General features: G+C 34.9%; 1 protein-coding gene across 1 annotated transcript; it reads left to right on the top strand.

Annotated features, from left to right (window-relative positions):
- Positions 1-704: 704 nt before the first annotated feature.
- LOC130936650 (uncharacterized) lies at positions 705-1477 on the top strand. Its single transcript, XM_057866762.1, has one exon. It carries the CDS (start codon positions 751-753, stop codon positions 1231-1233), a length of 483 nt encoding a protein of 160 aa, XP_057722745.1. The 5' UTR covers positions 705-750; the 3' UTR covers positions 1234-1477.
- Positions 1478-25383: the final 23906 nt, after the last annotated feature.

Genomic DNA, 25383 nt, shown 5'->3' with positions numbered 1-25383 from the left:
TAGTGTGCGTGAATTTATAATGTTATAATACCTAAAATTAAGTGTTGTTTAACTCATCTTAAAAAAAGACAACCAGTTATGAATTTAGTAATCTTTTCTCTACGAAAAAGTTACTAATAATCTTTTTTAAAAAAATTCTAAATAAAATTTCACTTCTACTCATGAGAAATTTTGAAATTTCTCTATTTTATCTTTTGTTTTTAACCTGAATTATTGACCCAGTTTGAAAAATTATAAAGAAAAATCCAGTCAACGATATTCAACTAAAATTCCATTTTCCCTTCTCAATTTAGTGCAGAAAAGACATAACTATTTTAATAGCAAGATAAGATTAAGAAAGAGCAATGAATTGAAGTCACGCCACATAACCAATCAATAAGCAAAAGTCAATACATAAAATAAATAAATAAATAAAAGAACTCATGATTGTTCCACTATGCCTCTGTTTTGGCACTCTATAGCTGCCTCAATCTCAAAAGCCTATTTTATATATGAATTAATTTTCATTAATTACCATCTAATTCTAATATAATTATTAATTAAGCCTCTCATTACAGCACAAACTCTCACATATTACAACTAATAATGTAGGGAACACACAGTCATTACTAATCATCACACATGATAACACATTCCATTCCCACTATTATAAACCCACATACACTTTTCTTGCAATCCAAGCTTTCTCCTTCTATCTCTCATTTTTAATATAAACAACAAAGAAAGAAGTGACAAAGAAGAAGAAGAAGAATGGCATCGGTTTGCATAGCGAACTGCATCAACGACGCGCGTGTTCCGATGAGAGCAACCTATGTCAACCTCTACAAGTGGCCGGAATCGGATGCAGAGTTTGTGAGATCAGTGAGCAGCAATGGAAGAAAGGGTGGTGCTGCTGCTGCTTCTTCTTCTTCTTCTTCTTCTTCTTCTTCTTCTTCCTCGCAAGTGCGACACGGACACCCGAGGGTGGTGGACAGCATCTCATGCAGGCAGATATACCTGAGGAGCTACAAGTTTTCGAGGGAAGAAGACAATCAAGACGAGAGTTCGCAGAAATGCTTTGGGAAGAAGAAGAAACAGAAGAAGGAGTTGTATAAAGATGAGTGTGATGAAAAGAGGAAGAAGTGTTTGGTTTGGAAGAAGGCTAAGGACATTTCTTGCTCTGCTCTGTTTAAGATTTTTCAAAGCTGCTTGTCTTGCTCTGCTAGTGTAGATGTTATGGATGCAAAATCTTGAATTTATTTTCTCATTTTTTATTTTATTAATTCGGTTTGCTCCTCTTCAACTGGGTTTTGCGTTCTAATTATTATTATTAAATTTTTGGGTTATAAATATCTATGTATGTATTTATGATCTAGAGATAAGGAGTTCTATGTTATTAATCAAATTTCGGTTTCAAGTGTGGATGTAAGGGATGCAATGTATGGAACTATAATAATCATGGTTAAATGAGGATCTCTTTGTATATTAAAGATTTAAAGTATGCTTCCCATTTGGAGTGAAGTAATATTATTTGGGTAAATATATATTGGACTTGTTTTCTTCTCATTAATTACCTGTTACATTATGTAAAAAACTTCTTAATCCTAATTAAGTTCCTTTGCTTTTCTTCTAAGAGGTGCTTTAATTTGGCTTTAATAAATATTTAATATTAATGGGGCTGGATACACAAAATCTACACGAATTGTACCTCTTCTACGTAAAAGACAAATGTTAGTATATCTTATATATGAATATATATTAAAAAATGGCGATAAATTCAATCCAAAAACTTGTTTTGATTTCGATTCTACTTTCCTGCCATGGCATGATCGGCACGCATGTTATTCTTCTTATTGCAGAAATGGCCAAAAAGGGAGTCCATATATATGCTATGGTTAATGATTAATATGAATTTTACGGCAAAATACTAAATCTTCCAAACTTATATTTTTCTTTGAATAAAACTACACAAATGACAAACGTAAGTTATTTTTCGATGAATACTTTTTTTTCCCTCCCTATACAATCAATCAGCAGCTTTTCCGCACACAGTAATAAAACAGAAATATCACAAATAAAAAAAGATTTGTGACTTATTATCAATGTGTTTTTAATTTGTATTGTACTTAATTATTCTGGTCCACACTAAAATACTGAATGAGAGAACAAAACCAAAAAAGCAAAAACTATGATTGAGACCAAGGATTCGGAGAAAAACTGATAATGTGAAATCACTATATTATTTCATCACTTAAGACTTAAGAGAGATCCTTAACTATTTTAGAAATTAAACTATTTTTTTTTTAATATTGTTCGATGAATATATTTTTTTAGAAAAGGATGGCATGGCTTGCAATGAATACTTTCAAGTCTAAAACAATAAATAAATAAATAAATATTACAGGGTAATGATGATCCTGTTAGCTAGATTTCAAGTATGGCAAACAAAAAAAAGGGATGATTGAAAGTGTAATAAATAAGAGTGTAAATAAATTGCACTGAAGTGGCTCTGCCAAAAAAAGAAGTGAGCGTGGATAGACAAGATGAATGAATTACAATCATATCATCCACCAAACTCCACATACATACGCCCCTTTCCTCAAACTTGTAGTTTACTTAAGCCACCTCATACAATCAACTAGGTTAAATAAGGCTTCCAATTATTGAACAAAAGAAGCGATAGATTTGGATTTTGATTTTACCTGTCACACAAAAGTAGGAGTGAAAATAGATTAGGTGACCTATTAGAACTTAGAAGTCTATGCTTGATTTGTATTCAGTTTATTGGCCTATTACAAAATACATTTATACTTAGATCTGAAAGCTATTAAGATATAAATGAATATATAAATAATTTTGTCATAATTTAAAAATTCATTCTGAAATTTGAATATTTTAAATGTTATAATTTATTATTAATAATTTTACATATTTTAAAAATTTAAATATTGCTATAGACATTAAATTCAATATATTGCATACTGTAATTTTCTTTTAAAACATATAATGATAGATTTTTTAACAGATTTTAAGTTAGACTATATTTAACTTAATAATAAATTAGACTTAGCACTTAAAAAATAGTCTATAATAAGAAGCCTAACCTACTTTTATCCTTGCATAAAAGGAAAAAAGAAGATCACATGATATGACACATATAAATAAATAAGAAAATAAGGAATGTGACAAAGAGATTAAAATTTAAAGGAGAGTCACTTTCTCTTAATTTGTATGGTTAAATTATTTTTATTTGATTCTATGAAATTGAATAAACTTCAGTATTAAGGAGGTGTTATGTAAGGAATGAAAAGTAAGTGTTAAATTGTTAATCAAGTTTACATGGAGAGCAATAGAGTGTTGAGAATATTATTGTGAAAGATGTTAAATGGATAAAAAGTTAAAAGGCTACGTCTCTGGTGGTTGTGCTTGTGGTGGCTACGCGTTGACCAACTAATAAAAACATGACACGTGTAGTAAGAGTTGAAGTGATTAATGTTTGTTTTATATGTTAAACATAGTGATTTTATGAAAATTGGACTGTAAATAGAGAGATTTTCAAACTTAGCAATGTCAATTATTTAAATGGGTATCTTTGACTGAGGTGGTAGCCGATCAGTGGTGCATAGTAACATGATAAAAAATAGTTGTTGTTGGAGCATTTGTCGTCAAAATGGATTGACAATATGTTGTTGAGTGGTTAGCATTGGGGATAATATTGTTGTTTGGATACGGATAGCTGAAGGGGGTAAATTTTGCCATAGTTGGTGGTTGGAGATGCAGCGGTAATGTAGGCAATTGGACACCGAAATAGAATGCAATTTCACTATGACAAGTAGAACTGACTGATGAAGCCGGGTTTTTTAATCGGCGAGGTCGACTGGTTGTTGTTGTCTTTGGTGTAACTCGAACTATTTGGAGGTAACGACATTGGCGTAGTTAAATCCTTTGATTTGGTTACATAGCAGAAAGATGAAGACAACTGACAATCCATCGATGAAACTTATCGCCGTTGTGATTCGTATGAGGTTGAAGTAGAGGTTTCTTTGTTTAGGTGGACTTTTTGAAGTCTTAGATGGTGCAAGTTAGATAGTTTTTTTAAAAAATAAAATAGCTTAGACTTCGATATGTATGGTAATATTTTGTTGTGTTTAATAGGTCATGATAGAAAAATTCATAAAATATGTTGTTAAAAATGGAGTCTTCCGTGAAAGAATGGAAAAGGAAAAAAAATGGGAGGTCGTGTGGTGTGAAATAAAATGTTAATTGGGTTAAAAATATGCTGCTATATCCGAACCCAAAAAAATTGAATGCGTGGTTAATCTGCTGGTGCGATCAATTTACTGCAATAAATTTGTATGTGTGGTTAATCTGATTGATTATGTACTATTTTTTTTTAATGTTGGGAGTTCATATGTAAATTTTATTTAAAACTCAGCATATAAATATGTTATATTTAAATTGTGTTGTATATTACATGAGAATTGATGAAATAATGTTACTATGAATGTATTAAGTAAGTTGTAGTTGTAAGAAGTATTAGATTTAAGTAAGGCTAAGTTATGTATATAAATAAATTGAGAGGAAGGCTAGAGGGCCATTAGAATTTATTATTTTTAGTCATCAGTTAGTCATCAATGTTTAAAAGTATGTGATAAAATATGTTATTAGATTGCTAGACTAAATAAACTAGATTAAAGAAATTGAGTTAATGGATAAGTAATGTCCAAAAACAATAAATTCTAATGATCTTCTAGCATTTCGCATAAATTAAATTACATGTTAGAATTATGGAAATGTTACATATTTTTTTTATTGTTGGGTTACAAACTCGACTCGAAAAGGGGAGAAAAGACACTAAACAAATCCTACATCTCAGTCATATTCCCTTCGGCATTGCCATCAAGAATAATGATCAAGAATAGGACAATACTACTAATATAAAAATGTTCAAAATATAAAAAAAAAATCACACCTAATACAAGGATTAACACCAAATAAAAGAAAGTTCTCCAACTAAATACTAGAGCTACCATAACTCTTACAATGATGTCTCCATCTTTTATAGCAATATTCCATTTCCAGCCCTGTATAAAAGACCACCTCCCTATTATCAATGCCACAGTTGTTCATGACAATCATTTTGGTGATCACATACCATCTTATTAGCACCACAAGACTTTCCTATTCTCATTCGGATTATTGACCATTTTTTTTTTCAATTGTTGATAAATTTGAACTCTTTGTGTGAAGCATATAGAATCTTAATATTATTGAAACTTTACATAAAATTTTTAAGTTTATTTCTTTTAAAATTTAGCCTCCAATAGTTATCACCTTGTCCTTTGGCCCACCTCACCAAGATTGCTTCATTGGTTTTGAAGACCACCCGCTCCAGAATTGCACTACACTTCTCTAGCACAAATTGCACGGATGTTTCAATGCACTCCACCAAGGCATTAACTCTAGAATTTGCATTCAAAAATTCACATAAAAACACAACAATATTATTCTCAGCATTCACAAGATAGCCACCCACTGCCATACATTGTTTTAAAGCCACATTTTTAGCATAAATCCACCAAGAAAATTCATATTCAATGTTCCCCACCGGTCCTAGACTATTTGTAGCCCATTGAACAATAGTTGACTGTTCTTCCTTCCTTTTTTTGTTAAGAGTTTCCCATTCTTTTAGTTGGTGCATAATAAACTCCCATGCATTCTCTCACGATATATCATTTCTTTCAAAAATAAATTTGTTTCTAATCTTCCATATCACCCATACTATTGCAAACCAACAATTTATCCACCTTCTCCTTCCCACTCTCACCACCTCTTGCTCACACCAAGATTCAAAGAAACTTCTCACCCCCTTTGACTTAACCCATGTAATTCCCCCATAACCATAGCTTTATACCACAATCGAGAAATATAGTTACAATAGATGAATAGGTGATCTATATCCTCATCATCTAAATCACATAAAGCACAAGTTACCTCATTTGCACCCACCACATTAATCTGGGACAACCTTTTTATCGTGTTGAGCTTGCCTAATATTAGTAACCATCCCATCATCTCCACCCTCGGAGGTACTATTTTCCGCCAGATATTATCAAAAGTATGGCGTGTTTCGGAAAAGCCCAACGCTTTTGACTCTACTAAAGTGATGAAAGACCTAACTGAGAAACTTCTATCCTCGGAGCAACTCCAAATGAGCTTATCTTCTGTACCTGCATTTAAACAAGTTTTTTGTAATAATACTAGTAATTTCTCACAGTGTTTACGCTCTCACTCAAAAAAGCTTCTCCTTCATCTTAGGTTCCAGACCCACCTAAAGCCGTCCCGAAAATCACAGTTAGCAATAGTTTCTGTTTGTTGGCCAGAAATCAAATAAAGCCTTGAAAATTTTTCTATGAGCCTCAAATCACCCAACCACTTGTCATCCCAGAATTTTGATTTTTCACTATTTCCGCCACACATTTTAAGGCTCGTTGAGCTTAAATCTTTACACAGTTGGTTACTTCTCACTCCATTTATGATATCTTTCTATGGTCTGCTAGACTTAGGTACATTATGCTCATTGACCGGTTCATCTAAAGGAACCACATTACACGAAAATACGATTTTCTTTCACATTGGCTTATCCTCTATTGAGTATCTTCACCACCATTTAAACAACAAAGCAGCATTTTTAATAGTGATATCTCCCACTCCAAGCCCTCCATGCTCTTTTGGTTTCTGTATAGTGTCCCATGCTACAGTTGGTACCTTTGTTCGCCCTTCTTTTGTACCCCAAAAAAATTTTGATTGCAGGGAGATGATCTTCTTAGCCACCGCCTTAGGTAGTTTGAATAAACTCAGATAGTAGATCGGTAAATTATTTATTATCGATTTGATAATTGTCAACCTACCCGCTCTAGACAGTAACTCTGACTTCCAATTAGACATTTTCTTCTCCATCTTCTCAATGATTGGCTTCCAAGTTTCAATAAGCTTGGGATTCACACCCAGAGGAATACCTAAATAAGTGATTGGTAGACTCCCAAGAGGACAGCTCATGACCTCTGCCAAACCATATGCATCATCCTCAGGCACATTGATAGGAATGAGAGTGGACTTCTGATAGTTAATCACTAGTCCCGACATCATCCCGAAAATAGCTAGTATCCCTCTGAAATTTCGTAAAACCTTTCGGGCAAAATAATATTGTATCATCGGCAAACTGTAAATGCGATAGAAGCACCTTATCTCTACCAACTTCTATGCCTGAGATGCTTCTTACCCTTGCTTTTGTAAACATCTGATTCAAAACCTCAGCCACCAAAATAAAGAGAAACAGTGAAATTGGATCGCCCTGACGCAAACCCCTTTCCATTGCAAAAGGCTCTGTCGGTGATCCATTTACAATGATCGACATGGCCAATGTATTGAGCATTCCATTAATCTATTTCCTCCAAATATCACTAAAACCCATAATTTTTAGAACATGATCCAAGAATGACCATCTAACAGTGTCATATGCTTTCTTGAAGTCAAGCTTAACGATTACACCACTCTTCTTGCTTTTTTTCAACCAAGAAACTGTTTCTGACGCAATTAATGCACCATCAAGAATATGTCTATCTTGTATGAAAGCATATTGCACTTTCCCTACCAAGAAGCTCATTACCTTCTTCATTCTTAGGACCAAAATCTTTGATATTACCTTATATACACTTCCCACCATGCTTATTGGTCTGAAGTCCTTCATTTCTTTTGGCACATCTATCTTTGAGGATAGACTCACCCATGTCATGTTTAAGTTCGTATGTAGAAATCCCATTCTGAAGAAGTCCAAAACAGATTTGGTGAACTCAATCCCAATGATCTCCCAAGAGTTTTTTCACAAAGAACATGTTGAATTTGTCAGGCCCGGGTGCTTTGGTAGAACCACACGACCAAACAGCTTCTTTTACTTCAATATAGGATGGCATCGACTCAAGTTGCATTGCTTGCTCCTCGGATAATCTTGCAACCAATCCTTCTTGGACTGTTATAACCGGCATCCTATCCTGATGATAGAGATTTTTGAAGGATTTTCTTGCTTCATTCTTAATCCTTCTCGGATCTTTGAAATGTCTGTTGCCGATCTTGATTTCCCTTATTAGCTTCTTTCTGCTTCTGATTGTTGCCATGGTATGAAAGTATCTTGTATTTTTGTCTACCTCTTTGATGTATTTCTCCATTTACATTTGTTTCCAATACTCTCCTTTCTATTTGTACCATATATCCAGCTGCCTTACCAACGCCTTCCTTCTACTCAAGTTTATTTCTGCCTCAATGTTTCCTTCTAAGAGGACATCCACTTTGGCAATTTCACTTTCTAACCTCCTGATTTTATCATCAATGTTGCCAAATACCTCTCTGTTCTATTTTGAAATGTTCTTCTTTGTTAGCTTTAATTTCTCATGCATCGGTAACTCACCTAATGCCCTCCATTCCTCTCCCAACATTGGTAAAAATTTTGAATTAGAGAACCAAATGTCAAGAGAGTAAAAAGGTTTCGGGCCCCATTGCAACCTATCCGTCATCAGGCATAAAGGTACATGGTCTGACTTAGAACATTTTAACACTTCAATTCTTGATTCTGGGAACTTTTGTAGCCATTTAGGATCTACGCGAACCCTATCAAGCCTACTGGCCTGGCTTTCCCTCCTCCAAGTAAATTTTCTGCCTTGGAGAAGAAGGTCAACCAGGTTCATATCTTGAATCCAGTTGCCAAAATCCCTCATCCCTGCTATACTTCCTCTTCCGCTACACCTTTCTTCCGAGCATAATACTTTATTAAAATCTTCTAATACAATAAAGGGTCTCATCAGGCTATTCTTTAAAGCCAACAGATCATACCACAGTTCTCTTCTTTCATTGACCAAATGATTTCAGTAGACAAGAGCAATAGAAATTTTTCCACCAAATTGTCTCAGCATACCAGTAATACAGATCCATCTATAACCCTTATCTCTTTTAATTACCTCAAACATCTCCTTATCCCATATACACACAAGGCCACCACTACTCCCCTCACCCCCAGAATGTTCCCAATCAAAGTCAGAATTTTCCTACATCTTTTTTATCATATTCTCAGAGATATTATCAGTTTTTGTTTCAACAATACCTACTATTATCAAATTAAATTTTTTCACAAATTCCCCTTACTCCCTAACCCTCTACAATTCCAACATAAAATCATTGATTGTGGTTTGAAGCTCCTACCTATGTTTTCTGGGTTCTCTTTCTTCCTCTTGTTCTGTTGGTGACTTTAATATCTTCCATCACATTTTCCACCTTCAGATCCTTCCTGATGAAGATCACAACTTCTTCCTCGTCACTGCATTCTAGGTTCAATTGCGATTCCAAGATCCAAGCTTTTGTTGCCTCACTCACAACGTCACTCTCTTCACCAATACTATTTTCTTAATGTTGATTTTCTATGCCCTTTTTCCTTGTGATTTTGAGATCTCTCTTCCCTTGCCTCGTTACTTTAGCACTATTCTCACTTTTTTTCTTTCTTTTTTGTGATTTAATTGACAGTAGCACTTTCTTTGATTTTTCTCCAAACTTGGAAGGAAGAAATCTTCTTTCTTTTAGAGTTGGGGCCGAAAGAGGCTTCTTTTTTTTTAGGGTCTACTCTAACCATCTTTCGTTTCATGCAAAAAGATTGTTTCTTCTTTTTTTTTTCTTGATTTGCAAGGAGTTATTGTTAAGAAAGTCTTCAAAATCAAGTGAAAACGTAGGCCCAGAGTTTGATTCAGAGTCCACCACATAGTTATTACCCACCATCAAGTCCATTTTCTCCTTCTCTCCTTTATTTACTAGCCCACCCTGCAAGCCCAATTGTGTTTCTTGAATAATTTCTTCAGTGTTCTGATCATCATGCCAATACTTTGTACAATTTGAATCACCCTGGTGGTTTGACCACTTCAAGAGACTGTATATCTAGAATCGTTTTCCTGTCATTATTCCTTTCTTCATTCCTATGCACAGCAGTTTCTATGTCATTAAGATCACCCAGTATTGTTGGAAATGCTACATGTTGAAAATAATTATATTTTTTTATCGTGTTATAATGTTTTATAACCCTCTGAAGCATATAAAAATTTGAAAAATTAATAGCAAAGGTTAGTTAAATTAAAAGTATTTAATCATTATAATTAAAGTTTTGATAATTAAAGAAATATTTATCCCTTTTGGTTTTAAAAATAAAGAAACATATATATGCAATTTTTATAAGTTTAAAAGTAGTATTAATATTTCATTTTATCTTAAATTATATTCATTTTGAAAAAAAAAATAGATTTGTATATATGATTAAATTTTAATAAATCGTTTTGTGTGAATCTTACTTTTTTTTTGGGTGATTAGAAGAATAATTTTGTGTATATGATAATCATAAGATAAGTATAGCTTGATGTATTTGAAGTGTGTAATGATGAATATTTGTAATATTTTTTTTAGGAGCACGAATTTCATAACGCCACAATGTGTTATAATTCCGTGAATCATATTTATTTGTAAAAGGAACACATATGATATAAAGAAATATTCAATTGTAAATATGTGCTAAATTACCTCATCAATAACATGTTATAATCAATGTTGCTTTTATATGTATAATATAGCGTTTTGCCATATAATTCTTGATAAACATATCAAACATTAGATAAAATTGTTTTCGTTTTTCGCTATTTACAAGTAATATTCATATTTTAATTGACTTTTTTTTAAATGATAGTATTAAGAAGAAAGTTTTGTCTTTGTAAATTTAAATGACATTAAAAATTAGAAGGGTTGGTAAACTCTTTATGTAATAAGTTTGCTTAAAATGAATGGATACTGAATTTAGAAATTTTATATTTCAAAAGATTAATATTACACGCTTCTTTATTTTGTTGTGAATGTTTGGCTAACTTTAGATGGTAATAACTAAATTTTAAACTTTATACTCTAAATCCTATATGCTAATAGTATGAAAATAATGAAGTATTAGGTTATGTTAATAGAATATGTTAGGCCTCTAACAGGTATAGCCTATGAAAGTAACATTTTGTCAGACCTTAATCCATTTCATTATATGTGTAACACCCTAACTTTTAGCATGTTATGATCGTGCTAAAAATGAGGCATTACTAACCTATTTTTCTTATTAACTATTTAATATTGAGCCTTTAGTTTGATATCGCGTTTCAGTTTTTAAGAAAATTTCAGAAAATTGCTTTTAGTAATTAAAATCACATAACAAAAAATCTTCAAATAATAATAATCACATAATTATTAATAATAATAGATGCTATACAATTAAATTCAATATAAAACTCAAATACAATACCTATCCCTCTGGATAAAATAAAAATCCCGAAGCAACAAGGGCGAGAAAACTCTATAAAAACAACATGAATCACAAATAAATCTACTAATCGTCTGCAGCTTCTTACTGAATCTCCGAACCTGTGTCACTGAAAGGGTGGAAGATTTGGGGTGAGAACAAACCACACGTTCTCAGTAGGGAATGGGAATGCCGTAAAAGTAATGAAATAAAGTGCAAATAATTAACTTTACTCAATAAAAATATATTTTTATCAAACCCTTTGAAAATACTCTTGGTTCTACTTTAGATAATTAATTACCTCCTTTTAAAATCTCTTAACTCAAAACAAATCTTAAATATAAACTAGTCACATTTTCTGTCTCTTAGCCACATAGTAAATCCTCAGTCAAATGTCAACTCGTAATCACTTTAATACACTCACAAACAAATAGTGCAAGCAAGAGATTCAATTCAATGTACAAGCAAGTCACAACAAGACAAACAGTACAATCACAAAGTAATAAGACAAGCAAGCGCAATCAAATGCAAATGTGCAAACAACATGATGCATGTCTATCCCTAACTCAGGCCATGAGCTCATGTGTCGGTTGCCTACCCGCTCCCGACATTACCCAGGCACAAGTCCCAGGTATGGCTTTCCAGATGCATACAGTGTGCTTATAAGTCGTACGGCCAGGCCGCATACAGTGTGACTTTAAGTCGTACGGCTAGGCCGCATACAGTGTGACTTTCCAAATCAATAAGCGTATACCAGTTCTCAGTGTGTGGCGTCCCCACTTTATATTTGGCACTAAGGCCCAAACAATGTCACATCTGCTTTTTTGTGGCAGACAATCTCTTTAAGTTAATATATTCTTTAAATCCTTGTTCTATGCTCTCCTGTGGCAGAGATTCCTTTAATTATCTCTCTTTCCTTTACTTTTCGTTCTTCTTCTTTTCTTTCTTATCAAACCGAACTCAAGACATAACATAAAGCAAAATCCATTCTCAAAAGACTGAGTTTAAAACATTAATCTTTTCATAATAAATCGAAATCAAACAATATTCTCAAATCAGATTTACTTTTAAATAACACTTTAAATAAAGTCTTAGTTTATAAAAATTCGGCAGCATTTCCTCTAAAATTCGGACTATGCCACCCTTCTAGGTCCCTACCAAATCATTTTCAATTCTCCATTCGTTACCAATAAATCACCTAACACTTTCTCAAACTCTTTCCAACAGTTTTAAATCCAAGTATTCATTACTTTAGAAATATAAATCAAACCTTTTAATATAAAATCATTTTTTTATATGTGTAAATATATAAACCTATTATTTTCTCAACATAGAAACATTTCTCAAAATAAGCTTATAAGTCAAATTTTCAAATCAAAATCACCTTTTTGTATATCTTTATAAAAACTTGAACATGACCTCCCTTAATATTCCAATTCACCACTCTTACGGGCTCCTTCATTCTCTCAACAATTCTCAAATCATTGCAACAGTACTTACTATTATCAAACAAATCTCAATCATCAATCAAGCTAAGAAATTAACATGACTAGAAATTCCAGCAACATTTACAGCCTCAATCCAAAATCAATTAATATCTCAGTTTAACAAACAACACCAATTAAACACCATTCACAACCACAATTCAACAAATTCACATCAATTAGTAATATTAGATTCTCGTAAATTATTTGCAATTATTCAATAAGCTTTATAGGCACTCTTAAATTAAAAAATTTAACTTTAAAAACAAAACCCCTACTTTCGTATGAAATCAAAATCAACGATAGCTCTGGAGAAACTTTCTGACCGAGTTGTTGAAGAAGAAAACGTCAGAAATTATCTGTACCTCCTAGAACTCCAATTAGCCTAACTCAAGGGAAGAGGAGTTACATCACCGTCAACTTCTACCGGACAAAAATAACGCCAATGTGTAGAGGAGAAAGATACGAACATTTCTACCGAACTGAATTTTTAATTGGAGTTACAAATCTCAAAAAATCAAAACCAGAAGTTTTACGGTGCCATAGTTTCTCTCATTCTCTCTCACGGTTTTCTTTCTCTCTCGGTTCTTTCTTTTCTTTCTTAACGCTAAAAGGGAGAAATGAGATGCTGAAGATGATGATTAATGAAGATTAGGAAGCTTAGGTGTCGTTAGTTTATATATATATATAAACAAATATGTGTCATGGAAGGAATATCATTGGTTTTATAATATACATGTATGCATGCATAATGTCACGGTAAATTTTTAGAAGGTTAGATTTAACAGTGTTTGTATAGTTTTCTGGAGTGTTTGAGAATACTCTAGATGGTTCTGGAACGTTCTAGAATGCCCTAGAAGTTCCTAAAATATCCTAGAAGGTTCTAGAAGACTCTAGAAGATCATAGAATATTCTAGAAGAGTGTAGATTGATATAAAAGTATAAAGAGTTGTATGGAACAATCTAGAAGTATTTAGAAAGTAGTGGTAGGATAGATATGTATAAAGAAGGTTCTAGATGATTAATCTAGACCATTGATTAGATTTAATCCTAACCATCCATTGAGGAGGTGGATGGCTATAAATAGGAGGTAAGAGTTAGTTTGAGTGTGTGTGAATCATTTGTAACCACACTTGAGTACTAAAGTGTTCTTTCCACCAAGCTTTCTTTTTCTTGTGTTCTCTTGTGTTCTTAGCTTTCTTGCTAAGTATTGAGGGTTAGGCTGACTTGGTCTTAGCTCAAGAGGTTGAGTAAGTCCGAGTGCCGGTACGGTAGCGTTGGAGTGTGTCCAAGGCCGTGACAACTTGGTATCCGAGCAAGGTTCGAGAGGGAGCACAAGTGGTTTGTGGGAATGGCTTCTAATATCCATGGAGCATGTTGAGTATCAAAGGGGAAGGGATGTTATTCCTTCTCAATGGGGAGGCAAGAAGATCCGTTCTTCAAGTGAGCCTAGAGGTAAGGACTCTAACTTCTTAGAAGAAAGAGTTTCTATGTTAGAAAATGTTCTATCCTCTATGGATGAGCGCTTCCAAAGGATAGACATGACAAGGACCCCGCGGCTCACGTTTGGGAGAATTAGATGCTTTCAAAGAAAGCATGCTCCAAATCGAAGAGAAGCTTGATAATTCCTTGAAGCTATTTGAGAAAGTTCGAGTTTGGTTCGAGGAGGCAAAATCTCGACCAACCATTATAAGGGAGATGACAAAGATTGATCTCCCAAAGCCAAAGGAGTTCAAGGGCGTGAGGGATGCTCGAGAGGTGGAGAACTTCCTATGGCAAATGGAAAGGTACTTTGAAGGCCAAGGGGTGGTCGAAGAAGCAATAAAGGTACGCACTGCAGCTCTCGATCTTTCTGATAATGCTACTTTGTGGTGGAGGAGAAAGAGCGTAGATATGGAGAAGGGTACTTGCAACATAACCACATGGGAAGATTTCAAAAAGGAGTTGAAAAGACAATTCTTCCCTGAGAATGTGGTTTATGAAGCAAGGAAAAAGTTGAGGGAGTTGAAGCACAGGAGTACGATTAGCGACTATGTAAAGGAGTTCACTACTCTCACACTTCAAATCCCCAACTTAGCAACAGAGGATGTATTGTTCTTCTTCATTGATGGACTCCAACCTTGGGCAAAGCAAGAACTACAAAGAAGGAATGTTAAGGATGTCGATGAGGCCATCGTGGTGGCCGAATCACTCACTGAGTATCATAAGGGAGACTCTAAACCCAAGTCTTCTTCCAAGCCTAGTTCTACTAAAAGTGGGGGAGACAAGGGGAAGAGTTTCTCAACCAAGAAGGAAGGAAAATACTCTTCAAAGAAAGAGTATGAAGAAAAGAAGAAGGCTTTCGTACCTAAAGGAGGATGCTTCGTGTGCAAGGGACCACACCAAATGAAGGACTGTCCCAAGTTAGGGACTCTGGCATCTATCACCGAGGAACGAGAGGCCCAAACTCAAGTAACTGAGTGTGTTGGATCCATCCAAAACATAAATGCTGTGAAGGGCAAAGAGGCAAGCATTGCAGAAAAGAAAGGCTTGATGTATGTCAAAGCCTTTATCAATGAAAAACCTGTCATGGCTATGATCAACACTGGTGCTACATACAACTTCATCACGCCTGATGAAGCAAAGAGGCTTGAGTTGAAGATCACCGAAAAGAATGGTTGGTTCAAACCCGTGAACACCAAGGGTGAACCCCTTAAGGGAGTAACAAAAAGGGTTGAGATGACTCTTGGTTCTTGGAAGGGCCTTGTAGATTTCTCAGTAGCACCCATGGATAATTTTAAAATAGTCATCGGGCTCGATTTGCAAAGGAAGGCAAATATAATACCTATGCCATACTACGACGTAGTATGCGTCATGGAGAAAGGGTCTCCATGCATGGTCCCTATAGTCTCTAAAGTTGGAGGACCACCGATACTCTCTGCTATGCAACTCAAGAAAGGGTCCAAGAAGGGAGAGATTACATATTTGGTTCTATTACAAGAGGAGTCAACATCTGAAAGAGAAGACGTTCATCCCAAAATCAAGGAAGTCCTTGAAGAAAATAAGGATGTGATGCCTCCCGAGTTGCCAAAACAACTACCACCTAGGAGGAAGGTGGACCACAAGATTGAATTGGAGTCAGGAGCAAAGCCGCCCGCCTCAACACCTTATAGGATGGCACCGCCAGAACTTGAAGAGTTGAAGAAGCAAATCAAGGATTTGCTAGATGCTGGATTCATCCGTCCATCGAAGGCACCTTATGGCGCACCCGTTTTGTTCCAAAAGAAGCATGATGGTTCATTGAGACTATGCATCGACTATCGAGCACTGAACAAGGTAACCATCAAGAACAAATACCCCATTCCTTTGATAGCCAATTTGTTTGATCAACTTGGTAGAGCCAAGTGGTTCTCAAAGCTAGATTTGAGGTCAGGATATCACCAAGTGAGAATTGCTGATGGTGATGAGCCTAAGACCACGTGTGTCACGAGGTATGGATCGTATGAGTGGTTGGTAATGCCTTTTGGCTTGACCAATGCTCCTGCGACCTTCTATACCTTGATGAACGAGATCTTTCGACCTTACCTTGATCGGTTTGTAGTGGTCTACTTGGATGACATTGTTGTCTATAGCAATACTTTGGAGGAACATGTAGAACACTTACGAACCGTGTTCAAGATCTTGCGAGAGAATAACCTATATGTGAAGAAGGAAAAGTGTTCCTTTGCAAGGGACGAAGTCCACTTCTTGGGACACATCATTAAAGGTGAAACTCTCTGCATGGATCAAGGAAAGGTGAAGGTTATCAAAGAGTGGGAGCCGCCGAACAAGGTATCTGAATTGAGGTCATTCCTTGGGTTGGCCAATTACTATCGGAAGTTTATCAAGGGATACTCCGCCAAGGCTACACCATTAACTGATCTTCTCAAGAAGAATCACACTTGGGAATGGTCAATGGAGTGTCAAAAGGCCTTTGATGAGTTGAAGACTGCTATCACAGAAGGTACAGTACTAGCACTACCCGACTACTCAAAGGTATTTGAAGTCCACACTGATGCTTCTGACTATGCCATTGGAGGGGTTCTAATGCAAGAAGGACATCTGATTGCCTTTGAGAGTCGCAAGTTGAATGATACAGAGAGGCAATACACTGTCCAAGAGAAGGAGATGACCGCAGTAGTGCATTGTTTGAGAACTTGGCGTCACTACTTGCTTGGTTCACACTTTATCGTCAAGACAGACAATGTGGCTACAAGCTACTTCCAAACTCAAAAGAAGTTGAGCCCCAAACAAGCTAGGTGGCAGGACTTCTTGGCTGAGTTTGATTTTGAGTTTGAATATAAGTCAGGCAAGACTAATGTGGTAGCAGATGCGCTGAGTCACAAGGCTGAATTGGCGGCCATTTCTATGGTTGAAGGAGATATTGTGCACACCATCAAAGAAGGGTTGCATCACGATCCATTAGCCAAGAAGTTGGTGGAGTTGGCTAGAGAAGGTAAGACCAAAAGCTTTTGGCTAGAAAATGACCTTCTCTACACTAAAGGGAGAAGACTATACGTCCCTAAATGGGAAAATCTAAGAAGAAAATTAGTGAGAGAATGCCACGACACCAAGTGGGCTGGTCACCAAGGTCAGCGAAGGACCTTGGCACTCATTGAATCTTCTTATTATTGGCCTCAAATGAGAGATGAAGTAGAGAGCTATGTGAAGACTTGTCTTGTGTGCCAACAAGATAAGATTGAAAACAAGACACCAAGCGGGTTGTTGGAACCTCTGCCTCCATCAGAGCGACCGTGGGAAAGTGTCTCTCTAGATTTCATTTCTGCCTTACCAAAGTCTGAGGGGTTTGGATCTATTCTCGTGGTAGTGGATCGATTTTCGAAGTATGCTACCTTTATACCCGCCCCTACTGACTGCACTGCAGAGGAGGCAGCACGACTATTCTTCAAGAATGTGGTGAAATATTGGGGATTGCCTAAGAGCATCATTAGTGATCGAGATCCACGCTTCATAGGACGACTATGGACAGAGTTGTTCAAACTCCTTGGGTCGGAGCTTCATTTTTCAACAAGCTTCCATCCTCAAACCGATGGACAGAATGAGAGAGTGAATGCCTTACTCGAGTGTTACTTAAGGCATTTCGTAAGCGCTAATCAGAAGGATTGGACAAAACTCCTCGACATTGCTCAGTTCTCATATAATTTGCAAAGGAGTGAGTCTACAGGGAAGAGTCCGTTCGAGATTGTGACTGGACAACAGCCGCTTATGCTCACTCTCTTTCTTCCTCTTACTCAGGGAAGAGCCCTGGAGCTTATCATATGATTAAGTCTTGGGAAGAACAAGCAGATGTCACTTGTTCTTACCTCGACAAAGCTGCAAAGAGGATGAAGAAATGGGCAGATAAGAAGAGGAGGCATGCAAGCTATCAAGTGGGAGACAAGGTAATGATCAAACTTCTTCCACAACAATTCAAAGCCTTTCGCAAGGTTCATAAAGGCTTAATCCGTAAATACAAAGGGCCATTTGAGATCATTGGACGTGTTGGGGAAGTTGCTTACAAAGTACAACTCCCTCCCTCTATGAAGATCTACCCAGTCTTCCATGTGAGTATGCTTAAACCATATCATGAAGACCAAGATGAACCGAGTAGATGTGATTCGAGTCGTGCTCCGCCTGTGATGATTAGATCCTTTGATAAAGAAATCGAAGAGATCTTAGCTAATCGCGTCGTGCGACGAAGAGGAGTACCACCAAGTATCCAATACTTGATCAAGTGGAAAGGACTTCCGATAACTGAAGCTAGTTGGGAAGCTCGTGAAGATCTGTGGCAATTCCAAGAACACCTAGAGCGCTATCATGAACAGAACGCGACGAGGACGTCTACGCATTAGGTGGGGGAGAATGTCACGGTAAATTTTTAGAAGGTTAGATTTAACCGTGTTTGTATAGTTTTCTGGAGTATTTGAGAATACTCTAGATGGTTCTGGAACGTTCTAGAATGTCCTAGAAGTTCTTGGAATACCCTAGAAGGTTATAGAAGACTCTAGAAGATCATAGAATATTCTAGAAGAGTGTGGATTGATATAAAAGTATGAAGAGTTGTATGGAACAATCTAGAAGTATTTAGAAAGTAGTGGTATGATAGATATTTATAAAGAAGGTTCTAGATGATTAATCTAGACCATTGATTAGATTTAATCCAAACCATCCATTGAGGAGGTGGATGGCTATAAATAGGAGGTAAGAGTTAGTGTGAGTGTGTGTGAATCATTTGTAATCACACTTGAGTACTAAAGTGTTCTTTCCACCAAGCTTCATTTTTCTTGTGTTCTCTTGTATTCTTAGCTTTCTTGCTAAGTATTGAGGGTTAGGCTGACTTGGTCTTAGCTCAAGAGGTTGAGTAAGTCCGAGTGCCGGCACGATAGCGTTGGAGTGTGTCCAAGGCCGTGACAATAAGCCATGTGTTGGCTTTTCTTAACTTTACTTTCTTAATGGCTTCGGTCATTAATAATAATAATAACAATAACAATAATAATAATAATAATAATAATAATAATAATAATAATAATAATAATAAATTATCTTTATTTTTTTTTAAAAATATTTCATGTTAATATAAAATATTTAAAAATTTTAATAAATTTTAAACTCAAAGTATTATAAAATTTAATTTAATTACTTTTAAAAAAATAATTTTCTTTAAATAAAATAATAAATTATGAATAACTACTTATTTAGTTTTTCAAAAACTCGGGGTGTTATATCCCACCCACTTTATAAAAATTTTCGTGACGAAAATTGATATAAGATGGAAGAGATTCATGCATTCTTTCTTTTTAAACATGTCAAAGAAAACAGAAAGATTTAACATGTTCAGTTTTCAAACATAAGGAAAATAATATCGCATGAAAATGATTGAAAAAGTGTAGTGTGGTGCAGAGGTTTTATGAGAGGTTCAATGCAAGTTAAATTTAGAATCCGAAGACTTGCAATTTTAACAAATAAGCTCAAGTTTGAACAAAGAAATTCAAAATCCAAAAAGAAAATGATTGAACATCACAGATAATGGTTACAAGAATTTGAAAAGATGAGTAGAATCGAAATCAAACATGAGTGCACAAAATAGAAAATCCGTCAGGAATAGAGTTAAATTGTACCCTAAGGAGAAATCTGAGAAAAGAACTTGGACAGGAACAATAAAAGAAAAGGTAGAAGAATAAGTCGAAGCAAATTCAAGCTGAATTACCAGGTTCACAAATATAGATAACCAAGGTTCATGACAATGCTTTTGAAGAATTAAAGATTGATTATTGTCCCAAATCTAGCTCAAGATCAAATGGTACAAGATGCTTGAAGAAGAATATAAGTAACGCCAAGGATAAAAGTTTAGAAAAGATCCATCTGCAAGCGATCTATTTCCTTTAGGCCATTTCAACGAAGAGAACAGTCTATTTTTCGTGATAACTGTATCCCGCAGAACTATCGTATTTGCTTGTCACATCTAGAAATTACTCATGGCATAAACAAGCTCATGTTTAATCAAAGGAATACAAAACAAAGGTAGATACTAAGAATTATGCGTTGCATCGAAACAAACTCAAAATCAGATCGAAGGGTAAGGATTTATGAGAAAGTATACAAATAATGATAAAGGTGGATAATCAAATCTGGTTTTGAAAAGATTTAAAACAAGGGATGGAGGAGATGAAGAATAAATGAATAAACAGCGAAAGAAAAGATGACACCAAGTCATATAGCACGAATAAAGAGTAAACGAATCCAACCCTTAGAACGCAATTCCTAACATTCCCAAACCTCGTGATTCGCATAACCTATTATTTCTATTTTGTCTATGATAATCCATTAGTGTTTCCATATACATGAATCATTAGTATTAAGTTGGCTGGACCTAATACCATGAGAGATGCAACGGTCGACTAACAGCATTAATCAATAGACAATCATGCATCTAAAACTCAAATATTTGTCACTAAGACAAGTCCTACTGCATGATAGACACTCAGAGTATGCAGTGAAGTATAGTCAGTCCTTTCCCAAGGCTCTAACAGGAACAAACTGCTCTGATACCATAATGTAACACCCTAACTTTTAGCACGTCATGATCGTGCTAAAAGTGAGGCATTACTAACCTGTTTTCCTTATTAACTATTTAATATTGAGCCTTTAGTTCGATATCGCGTTTTAGTTTTTAAGAAAATTACAGAAAATTGATTTTAGTAATTAAAATCACATAACAAAAGATCTTCAAATAATAATAATCACATAATTATTATTAATAATAGATGCTATACAATTAAATTCAATATAAAACTCAAATACAATACCTATCCCTCTAGATAAAATAAAAACCCGAAAGCAACAAGGGCGAGGGAACTCTATAAAAACAACAGGAATCACAAATAAATCTACTAATCGCCTACAGCTTCTTACTGAATCTCCGAACCTGTGTCACTGAAAGGGTGGAAAACAGTTCTCAGTGTGTGGCGTCCCCACTTTACATTTGGCACTAAGGCCCAGACAATGTCACATCTGCTTTCCTGTGGCAGACAATCTTTTTAAGTTAATATATTCTTTAAATCCTTGTTCTCTGCTCTCCTGTGACAGAGATTCCTTTAATTATCTCTCTTTCCTTTACTTTTCGTTCTTCTTCTTTTCTTTCTTATCAAACCGAACTCAAGACATAACATAAAGCAAAATCCCTTCTCAAAAGACTGAGTTTAAAATATTAATCTTTTCGTAATAAATCGAAATCAAACAATATTCTCAAATCAGATTTGCTTTTAAATAACACTTTAAATAAAGTCTTAGTTTATAAAAATTCGACAGCATTTCCTCTAAATTTCGGACTATGCCACCCTTCTAGGTCCCTACCAAATCATTTTCAATTTTCCATTCGTTACCAATAAATCACCCAACACTTTCTCAAACTCTTTCCAACAGTTTTAAATCCAAGTATTCCTTACTTTAGAAATATAAATCAAACCTTTTTAATATAAAATTATTTTTTTTATATGTGTAAATATATAAACCTATTATTTTCTCAACATAAAAATATTTCTCAAAATAAGCTTATAAGTCAAATTTTCAAATTAAAATCACCTTTTTGTATATCTTTATAGAAACTTGAACAAGACCTCCCTTAATATTCCAATTCACCACTCTTACGGGCTCCTTCATTCTCTCAACAATTCTCAAATCATTGCAACACTACTTACTATTATCAAACAAATCTCAATCATCAATCAAGCTAAGAAATTAACATGACTAGAAATTCTAGCAACATTTACAGCCTCAATCCAAAATCAATTAATATCTCAGTTTAACAAAAAACACCAATTAAACACCATTCACAACCACAATTCAACAAATTTATATCAATTAGTAATATTAGATTCTCGTAAATTATTTGTAATTATTCAATAAGCTTTATAGGCACTCTTAAATTAAAAAATTTAACTTTAAAAATAAAACCCCTACTTTCTATGAAATCAAAATCAACGATAGCTCTGGAGAAGCTTTCTGACCGAGTTGCTAAAGAAGAAAACGTCAGAAATCATATGTACCTCCTAGAACTTCAATTGGCCGAACTCAAGGGAAAGAGGAGTTACATCACCGTCAACTTCTACCGGACAAAAATAACGCCAATGTGTAGAGGAGGAAGATACGAACATTTCTATCGAACTAAATTTTTAATTGGAGTTACGAATCTCAAAAAATCAAAACCAGAAATTTTACGGTGCCATAGTTTCTCTCATTCTCTCTCACGATTTTCTTTCTCTCTCGATGCTTTCTTTTCTTTCTTAACGCTAAAAGGGAGAAATGAGATGCTGAAGATGATGATTAATGAAGATTAGGAAGCTTAGGTGTCGTTAGTTTATATATATATATATATATATATATATATATATATATATATATATATATATATATATATAAAAAATAAATATGTGTCATGGAAGGAATATCATTGGTTTTATAATATACATGTATGCATGCATAAGCCATGTGTTGGCTTTTCTTAACTTTATTTTTTTAATGGCTTCGGTCATTAATAATAATAATAACAATAACAATAACAACAACAACAATAATAATAATAATAATAATAATAATAATAATTTATCTTTATTTTTTTTAAAAAATATTTCATGTTAATAAAAATTATTTAAAAATTTTAATAGATTTTAAACTCAAAGTATTATAAAATTTAATTTAATTACTTTTAAAAAAATAATTTTCTTTAAATAAAATAATAAATTATAAATAACTATTTATTTAGTTTTTCAAAAATTCGGAGTGTTATAATATGAATATTAAAATGGTCCAAAATCCACAATAAATTAAACCCCACAATCCCATGCTAACGTCTCTAAACATAGCAAAGTTCAACAAAGACTTTATTTTTTATAGAAGTTTTCATAGGCATCGATTAACAAATTGTCATTGTGAATAAATGACATAGGTATGATGTCAGGAGTTACAGATGATGCTCGACTAGATAAACACCTTCCAGTTACTGTACGGATGATGCGCTCTACTTTTGTACAAAAAAAAACTATATATATGCATGCCTATGTTAGACTTAAAACATATTTTTCAGACCTCATACATTCTTTAAGTTATTTTTAATATAACTTTGAAACACAACATTAAGAATGGCTAATTTCTTCTGTTTCATAATTTGCCGCTGATGAGCGGATAATTTGTACGCTTTTTGGCATTGTTTTTAGTATGTTTTTAGTATCTTTTAGTTAGTTTTTAGTATATTTTTAGTAGTTTTTAGTTAAAATTCACTTTTCTGGACTTTACTATGAGTTTGTGTGTTTTTCTGTGATTTCAGGTATTTTCTGACTGAAATTGAAGGTTCTGAGCAAAAATCTGATTCAGAGACTGAAAAGGACTGCAGATGCTGTTGGATTCTGACCTCCCTGCACTCGAAGTGGATTTTCTGGAGCTACAGAAGCCCAATTGGCGCGCTCTCAACGGCATTCGAAAGTAGACATCCTGGGTTTTCCAGCAATATATGATAGTCCATACTTTTCCCAAGATTTGATGGCCCAAACCGGCGTTCAAAGTCACCCTCAGAAATTCCAGCGTTTAACGCTGGAACTGGCATAAAACTTGGAGTTAAACGCCCAAACTAGCATAAAAGCTGGTGTTTAACTCCAGAAAAGGTCTCTACACGAAAATGCTTCATTGCTCAGCCCAAGCACACACCAAGTGGGCCCGGAAGTGGATTTTTCTGTCATTTACTCATTTCTGTAAACCTTAGGATACTAGTTTACTATTAATAGGACCTTTTGACATTGTATCAGTACCTCATGACACTTTACACGTTTCTTTGTGTACTTTCCACGGCATGAGTCTCTAAACCCCATGGTTGGGGGAGGAGCTCTGCTGTGTCTGATGGATTAATGCAATTACTACTGTTCTTATTCAATCATACTTGTTTCCATTCTAAGATATCACTTGTTCTTAACTCGGATGAATGTGATGATCCGTGACACTCATCATATTCTCAACTATGAACGTGTGCCTGACAACCACCTCCGTTCTACCTTAGATTGAGTAGATATCTCTTGGATTCCTTAACCAGAATCTTCGTGGTATAAGCTAGAACTGATGGCGGCATTCAAGAGAATCCGGAAGGTCTAAACCTTGTCTGTGGTATTCTGAGTAGGATTCAATGACTGAATGACTGTGACGTGCTTCAAACTCCTAGCAGGCGGGGCGTTAGTGACAGACGCAAAAGAATCAATGGATTCTATTCCGGCCTGACTGAGAACCGACAGATGATTAGCCATGCTGTGACAGAGCATAGGAACATTTTCACTGAGAGGATGGGAGGTAGCCACTGACAACGGTGAAACCCTACATACAGCTTGCCATGGAAGGAGCCTTGCGTATTTGATGAAGAAGACAGTAGGAAAGCAGAGATTCAGGAGATGGAGCATCTCCAAAGCCTCAACCTATTCTCCATTACTGCTGAACAAGTACTAATTTCATGTTCTTTTGCTTTTTTACAATCAATCCTGATAATTTCTGATATCCTGACTAAGATTTACAAGATAACCATAGCTTGCTTCAAGCCGACAATCTCCGTGGGATCGACCCTTGCTCACGCAAGGTATTACTTGGACGACCCAGTGCACTTGCTGGTTAGTTGTGCGGGATTGCAAAAGTGTTATTGCAATTTCGTGCACCAAGTTTTTGGCGCTGTTGCCGGGGATTGTTCGAGTTTGGACAACTGACAGCTTATCTTGTTGCTTAGATTAGGACTGTTTTATTTTTGTTGGTTTAGAGTCTTTTAGTTGAGTCTAGTTTCATATTTTAAGTTTGGTGTCAATTGCATGCCTTTGTTTTTCTTTTAATTTTCGATTTTGCATGTTCTTAGTCCCTTTTTGATTTATAAAAATTCTAAGTTTGGTGTCCTCTTTGTGTTTTTCCCTTAAAGATTTTCGAAAATTAGTGTTTGATTTTCTAAAAATTTTAAGTTTGGTGTCTTTTTGTGTTTTTCTCTTTCCTCTTTTCAAAAATCAAATCTTTTTCATAAAAATT

Source organism: Arachis stenosperma, chromosome 6, assembly GCF_014773155.1.
Source record: "Arachis stenosperma cultivar V10309 chromosome 6, arast.V10309.gnm1.PFL2, whole genome shotgun sequence".
NCBI lineage: Eukaryota > Viridiplantae > Streptophyta > Magnoliopsida > Fabales > Fabaceae > Arachis > Arachis stenosperma.
Note: the sequence above shows the minus strand (reverse complement) of the source record. Positions and strands in the feature narration are given on the sequence as shown.

Excerpts from the sequence above, each read along its gene's own strand:
- LOC130936650 (XM_057866762.1), top strand. The coding sequence starts at position 751 with ATGGCATCGGTTTGCATAGCGAACTGCATCAACGACGCGCGTGTTCCG.